This window comes from Hyperolius riggenbachi, chromosome 4 (genome assembly GCF_040937935.1).
Source record: "Hyperolius riggenbachi isolate aHypRig1 chromosome 4, aHypRig1.pri, whole genome shotgun sequence".
NCBI lineage: Eukaryota > Metazoa > Chordata > Amphibia > Anura > Hyperoliidae > Hyperolius > Hyperolius riggenbachi.
Window position 1 is genome coordinate 206084784 of NC_090649.1, and position 7671 is coordinate 206092454.

The following is a 7671-nucleotide window of genomic DNA, read 5'->3' on the forward strand; positions in this document are numbered from 1 at the left end:
CATTGTTTCAGCTTTATCCAATCATATGTTAAAGATGTTGCCCCCTCCTTTGTCAAGAGACAGTATCCAATTAGGGGGCGAGAAGCCGGTCTGATGCTCCTCCCACTAATCTATAATAAAGAGACTGGCGCCGCGTGAGTCCTTCACTGGCAGTCACTATAAGCCATCTTTGTATTGTTCCTGCACCAGCCTTCCCTCACTTCAAGTTCCCGGGATTTACCTGTACTTTTTATAGAACTATATAGATTAGATTATATTTTAATACAGTAACCATGTCAGACACAGCAGTGGACGCCAGTGTGGAGAAGACCACCAAGGTAAGAATTGCTTTAGCGTTGATTTGTTGCAGAGAAGAGGATGTATGTGTGGTGTGGGGAGCAGCCTGGCACTGCACACCGGCTGCCCCTTTGTTACAGTATAATGATGGATGTGCCGTGTATCTCGCGGCACCTGATCACTCAGATGTGATACTTTGTTTCTTTATCCTCACATTAGAGAAGCGCTTGGAGATTAGACAGTTTGATGTGCTGGGTTCCGTTCTGTGTATAGAGGCAGACTGGAGCCATTTATCATTGTGTTCTAGGTGTCACTGTCATAGGATGAAAGGGCAGCGGTGGGCTTTACTGCTTGTGTGTATATAAGTGGGGGGATGGCACCGGTTAGCTCTGTCACCTCTGGCAGATGTTTCCCCCCCTAAGGTTCTAAGCTGTAAGCTCGGTGTGATGGTCTCTACTCGGTAGAAGTTTGTGTTCGGATCGCCTTGTTCCCAGTCAGTGCCCAATGCCAGCATGCAGGCAAATCGCCTTGTTCCCAGTTAGTGCCCAATGCCAGCGTGCGGGCAAATCGCCTTGTTCCCAGTTAGTGCCCAATGCCAGCGTGCGGGCAAATCGCCTTGTTCCCAGTTAGTGCCCAATGCCTGTGTGCGTGTAGATCACCAAGCTCCCGGTCGATGCCCAATGCCGTGTGCGGGCAGATCGCCAAGCTCCCGGTCAGTGCCTGAGCGCGGGCAGATCGCCGTGTTCCCGGTTAGTGCCCACGTAGAGGTGGGTGGACGTATCGGGACCCCCGCGTTACGGATGTGACTGGTGTGATGATACCTGGCTGTCATCCGCGATATAAACTAACCGCCTCCTGCGAGCTGGAGATAGATAAGGAGGGAGATGAGGAGACAGCAGATGGTCTCTATTCAAGTCTCAGCACATCAAAGCTATTCGCAACCTATCAAGCTGCTGCATACAGCCTTTCCTTGTCGGGCTATAACCTATTTGTATTACTTTCTCTCTTTAGGGGGTGACCATGTAGCCCCCATTCTCTTTTATTTCCGTTGTAGTTAAGTGACAGATCAGGTGAGAATGTGTTTGGAGCAAAGTGCTCATGGAAAAGAGCCCGTAGCCTGATGATAATAGGCTTTATGTGATGCTTCCATGGCGAGCCGGCGACCGACGTCATCCTATCTATTCTGCACATCTTATTGATGCGATGCTTCTATAGACAGCGCTTATGTAGAGATTAAGCTGCTTATAGCTTTCAATCAATGCACACGATTGATGTGTGTCTGGAGCAGTCCTGTAGCAAGCTGCCACCGTTCTCTATGCTGTACACTGGCTTCATAAGCGATCGTGTAAGCGCTGCAGGGGAAATGTCAGGCACACATGCAGATCTGTTGTTGTTACAGTGTCACACAGAAGCCGATACTCCGTATCCCCGGAGGATCATCCAGTGCCGGTGCACCCACATCTGTTCTCGTAGCTGCCACATTCCCATGTATCATGCCCGGCACACTGTATCTCGCTATACGGCAGGAGGTATGATACCTCCGTCCTGATTTACTATCCAACAATAGGGAGTCACGCCGATCCCCCGGCGCAGGAGTCCATTGTGTTACTGAGTAGGGGTTAATGAGGTCCCAGCTGCGCGGATGAGTTATGATGGGGAGGAGGGGGGTTGGGTCTGCCACTTGTTTGTGCGCTGCACAGTTCTTCACGTCCACCGGCTGCAGTCCCGGGGGGGACCATCAGTCCAAAGGGAGGGGGACAGATGGCAACCGGATTAAGACTTTAAAGGCAGAGCCTTTAATTAGGAGGTGGGGGAGGGTAATTACTAACTCCGCTGATGGCATGGTGTCTACCTGCAAATGCTAATCGCACGCTGCTGTCCCAGTTCTGTGCGCACACTGGAGAAGGGAGGGCATTGGATCACTGGCAGGTTCAGATCGTGCTGTGCGGTCTACTCATGGGAGAAAGACCGGTATATCACTAATCTCTAGCAGTGAATCCACTCTCCCCATGATACCCCGTGTATTCTTCACATCGCTATTCACCCCCCAGTGTGAAACCTGCGTGTCCCTCGGCATACGTTGCATAATTGCTCTGAATAGAATAGCCTACCGGGACTTGTAGTCTCCCCGCCCCTTCTTGCCGGGCGTGTCTGCATTTGGGACTCAGCGAAGCCTAGTGTGGCTGCTCTACAAATCCCGTGAGCCTGTTCGCTGCAAGGGGGCAGGCGCAGCAACAAAGCACCCAATCAGCGGCTCCGGAATGCTGAATAAGGACATAGGAGGTGATCGAATCTGAAAGCGGGCCAATGGCCCTTCGCAGTGGTCAGCAGTACATTTGAAATGAGATTTGCAGCATGGTACATGTAGAGGCTAGTTATCCCAGAAAACACAGTACTAATAAACAGCATATACATGTTACCCAGTGTCAAAGCCAACGGCAATATGCTTAGCTGTCTAAGCAAGTTCCAAGTTGATTCAATTCTAACCTGTTTGTTAAGAACTCCTCATGCCTCAGGCTTTGATTAATTATTGCTTGAAAGTGTGCAGGCCTTTTCTGTATTTTGTTTCATCTCCAGGTGTTTTCTGTGTTGGCACCCACTATAATGATTCACAGTTGCATTATTCTTTGCAAAACTGCTTTATTTTAGGTACATTGCTAGGCTTTTGTTAATTGGTTTAAGACCTTGATCATCCACCATACAACCTAGGCAGGTTCTTGGGGCCTAGTGGTTGTCAAAGGGCCCCCATGTCACCTTCTTTGACCTCTCTCACTTCAGCTTACCACTCCACACCAATCTACTACCTTGCCTAGGGCCCCATTTCATGGATTTTTCTTGTCCTGCTCTATCATCTCTTATAGGTCAGGCCTTTGACTAGATTTGTCCAAGTTTCTTTTCCGTAGTTGCAGACTTGCAATTGTGTTTTGGACAATTGTCTTTGTACATTATCTCATTATGTATCAGACATTATATAGGCAAGTTCTATAAGCAAATCTATAGACAGTTATATACTCATAAAAACCAATTAGCAGGTTTTTTTGCATCTTGCTTGCGCCACATGCCACCCCCACAGTATGATTAACTGAATGGCAAATGCATTGTCATGCAGATTGATAAAGCTAATGCAAATATAAGTCCATAGTGGGGTTATTTGTATATTAACTTGGGGAGGAGAGCAGAGTGATTGTAAACTATCCCTATTGTAGAACCCTTGATATAGAAATTTGCTTATTCAGTACATTCTGTATCACAGCAGTTATTTCAAATCGTGTACCAACTCTTGTTTTGCAAGTGCAAAAATTGGATTGTTTACATTATAATAGTAGGCCTGCTTATAAAGAGGCTTGCAGATATGGAGCCAATACACTTACAGCCAATAAGCGATGTTGCCTGATACCAAGTACACAATTTGGAACTGTCCAAGTATCTGGAAAAGCACACAGACACTTGTGGTGGTACTACTACTACTACTACTAATAATAATATTATAATAATAATAGCTACAGTTCTCATTAATTGGAAATGCCAAATAGATGTACTGGGCAGTCCACTGCCCTGTTTAAAAGGTTACAAAATGCCTGTGCTTTACAATGAGTAAAATGCCCAGGAACACACCTGATATTTGTAAGTCATAAAAACTGGTTGTATATACCTCCTGTGATCAAGCCTCTTGGGTTAAAGTCAGTTTGTGCTGTAATAGCTTTTCTGCCTGGAGCCCTCCATTCCCTAAGGTAGTTCAGTTGCTAGTGCATCCTGTCAACAGTTGCCAGTTGTGCATGTTGCAGGTAATTGTCTGAGGACTTTGAGTGTTTATTGCCCACTCTTGCATGCAGTTTATGTATATATAACCTTAATTCTCTAGGTTATAGTTAAGTGAACTCATTGTAAATTCTTTTTTCTTCTTTAATAAAGGACTTGAAAGCAAAAGAAAAGGAAGTTGTAGAAGAAACAGAAAATGGGAAGGACAAACCAGCCAATGGGAATGCAGTAAGTATTTTATCTACAAACTGCTTTTAGTAGATCAGATACATGAAGTCTGCAAGGCAGACATTGTTACCTTAAATGTGCTTTCTCCTGCCTTTTTTTTTGGCAAGTAGATGTCTCAGAACAAATTGAGGAAAACACTTCCAAAGTTCATTTCACGCATACATTGCATTTTAAGATGTTGATGTCACAAGATGCACACTGACCTACAAAAGACAAGGGAAACTTTGTGCCCATTCATTATCAATATGAATTGTAACAGATGATCAGAAGGCTTATTGGACTTGTCAGGCTACTGTCTTGAAGATTCCTAAACTTCACCTTGAATGAGCTGCAGTCTTTGAAGTCAAACCAAAGATATGTACTACAAAATGTTAAACTGCTGATAGGATTATTTTGTGGCTAAAGGTGCAAAATGTATATTTTATCACATATTAATTTTCAGCGTTATGGCTTCATTTTGTGACACTTTTGCTGTAAAAATCTTAAGTGATGTAGTTGCTAAGAGCTATAAAACCTTTTGGTCTGGGCAGATTCCAGTTTCCTGACATTTTGATTTTCATCTGCTTGCTGCTGCTCGGAAGGGGTTTGTGGTTGTGCAAGATCACTTAGATGGACTAACTGTGCTGAGCAGGTTGAGCAGTATATACTGGTAGGTGTCTTGGTGGTTCTTAATAATGTTTGCGTCAACAAATTTCAGGAGACCGAAGAGAATGGTGATGATGGGGCAGACAATGATGGAGATGAGGAGGAAGAAGTTGATGAGGAAGATGAGGAGGATGAAGGAGAAGGTAAGAGATACTTGATAAATAGTGCAAACTACAATAGAATTGAAATAAGTTGCCTGTATTCACACTCCATGCATTCTGCATAAACAGACTGGACACCCTGAGCCATACCATGTATTTGTACTAGATGAATGATTTCTGTTTCCCTGTTGCATTAAACAAATCTCTAACAATACAGAAGTCAAGCCTTCTGCCTTGGTGACCCATAATGAAGCCTTTTTGTTTACCCTGGAGCTAGTTTTTCTTTACTACCCAGTAGTAGTAAAGTAAAGCTTGCCAATAAGACAGGGATATTTGCTACTTTACTGATATGAACATTGACATGTTTTTTTTTGTTTTTTTTTTCAAATGTTAATACTAAGCCTCATAAACAAAATGGGAAATGTGCTATATTTTTCTTATTTGTACAGACTGACCTGATGCAAGTTTTTTTCTTTTAGGAGATGATGATGATGAAGATGATGATGCAGATGGACCCACTGGAAAAAGAGCAGCAGAAGATGATGATGTAAGTGACGTACATAAACACCATAGTCATACGTGAACTGGCAGCATAGCAATACATGGAGAGAATTTCTGTTGACCTTGTTATCAGATCCTGATGTATATACAGCACTTGCTTTTTATGGGTAGTTTTCAATAAGAGGAGGGAAAAAAATGGATAGTATAGTCTGTGTGTGGATCAACACATTTGTGTAGCTAAGAAGGAAGGAATTGTGCACATCAGCAACTATGAAGTTTGCACCTGCTGTGTGAAACGGTCTAGAAATTGGGGAATTCGTTTTTTTTCACCGGCATAACTTAATTTGCAAAACTTTTTCTTGCAATTTCAGTGTAGCTTAAAAGACCTAGGGCTAACTCACAAAATCATTTTTTCCCTTTTATTTAGGAGGATGACGACCTTGACACAAAGAAGCAGAAAACAGATGATGACGACTAGAGAAAGGATCCTCCCTGTCTCAAAATAAATTCTATATATAATACGTCTCCACCGCCTCCCCACCCTCGTCACGCTCAGAACATGGTCACCTAAAGTGATGCATCCGTCCCCTCCCTTCATGCAGGTCCCCATGGCCCCGTACTCCGTCCACACAAGTGACTGTCTGTGAGATGTCACTGTGTCCCAATGGTGCATTCTTATAGAGCAGCCCTGGTCCTCAAGATGAGGACCAACCCTTCACTGCCAGTATGGGCTGCAGTCACTTGCTGTCCTCTCCGGTCCTTAGAAGAAAAAGTGGGAGTAGAGGTTAACAGCAAGAAAATTTGTTTTCCCCTTCATAAAATTTTAAACTGGGAAACGAAACACCCTTGGATGGGGGTCCTATGTTTGTATTTTTTATTTACATTTTATATTTTTGTACATATTGGTATACAACTGTCCTTTTTCTGTACCGGGGATCCGGCTGACAGGGTGTGGGGCTTTTAAATTACACATGTAATTTTTTTTTTTTTGGTAATTCTCCTGTAGATTTCTGCCAATGAAATCCTGATGTATTTTGTTCTTCTCTGGGCGGGGTGGTGGGTGGGGTGGAGTAAGACGGGGCTGTCTCTTCTCCAAGGGGAACAAATGGAGAAATCTTTACAAAAAAAGTTAAAAATTTGTTACAAAAAAACCTAAATAAATAAGACAAAATTCCCATATAAGAAAAATATTCTGATCATTCCAGTAACTTTTTACATTTATTTTTTTTGTTTTTGAGCATATTTTTAGCTGTTCTTTAGATGGGTTTGGATGAGTAATATGGCCAAAGATTTAATTTTTTTTTTGTTCTGTCTGAAGTTGCTGTTTACTTTGTCATTTCTTGGCCTGGCTGGATGTGTGCGGCAGTATTGTCAATAAAACTGCAATTTTAATTTGCAGGCTTTCTTTTTGTTCTAACTGTGTGGTGTTTGAGTCTTGTGTTCATTCCTTTAACAGGTGGAATTTCAATTACGAATGGAACTGACATCAGCTATGATGAGTTCTGCACAGGGGTTACTGCTTAACTGAAATAATACAGTTCACCAAAGCTAAAGAAAACTTATAGAGATGGTCAATGAGACGCCGATATGCTTGCATGCAATTTGTATGCCAGATATTGCATGCATGTAAATGGTATGCAACTTAATGTTGGGACAATCCAATGCGCTTCTTGGCAAGTTTAAGTCTCCTTATTCTGGGATGCATACCCTTTTCATGCAAGCCTAAATTATTAGCATCTGGATCATCATCTCTGCTTATAAAAGAAGGCTGTCATTGAAATTACAAAATGGTGGCCAAAGTGTAGTCACTGTAAATGGGCATATAACCATGCACAATAATATTATATTTTAGGAATGCACACAGACACACACACTCCACACACAAGCATATTTAATAAAAGAAAGTTGTTCCTCAAAATCTTATTTTCACGATCTCGCCGACAATCTGCACAAGTCTTCAAAGTGGGAGAATGAGGAGTAAGGATTAGTTTACATTGGCACAAAAACATTCCACTGAACAGAACAAATGCAAATGGATCCTATTCAAAGAAATAGAATCTATTCACATCAGACTGCTCTGAACAGATCCGTTCATTTTGTTCCGAAGGAACAGTACACAAATTTGGGTCCTGCACGACAATTCCGAATTGGCCGAACAAAG

The 7671-nt window shown here is 42.8% G+C and overlaps 1 protein-coding gene across 1 annotated transcript; it reads left to right on the plus strand.

Annotated features, from left to right (window-relative positions):
• Positions 1-133: 133 nt before the first annotated feature.
• On the plus strand, positions 134-6927 carry PTMA (prothymosin alpha). Its single transcript, XM_068281278.1, has 5 exons — positions 134-317; positions 4189-4263; positions 4961-5051; positions 5489-5556; positions 5938-6927. Exons 1-5 carry the CDS (start codon positions 273-275, stop codon positions 5986-5988), a joined length of 330 nt encoding a protein of 109 aa, XP_068137379.1. The 5' UTR covers positions 134-272; the 3' UTR covers positions 5989-6927.
• The last annotated feature ends 744 nt before the right edge of the window (positions 6928-7671 follow it).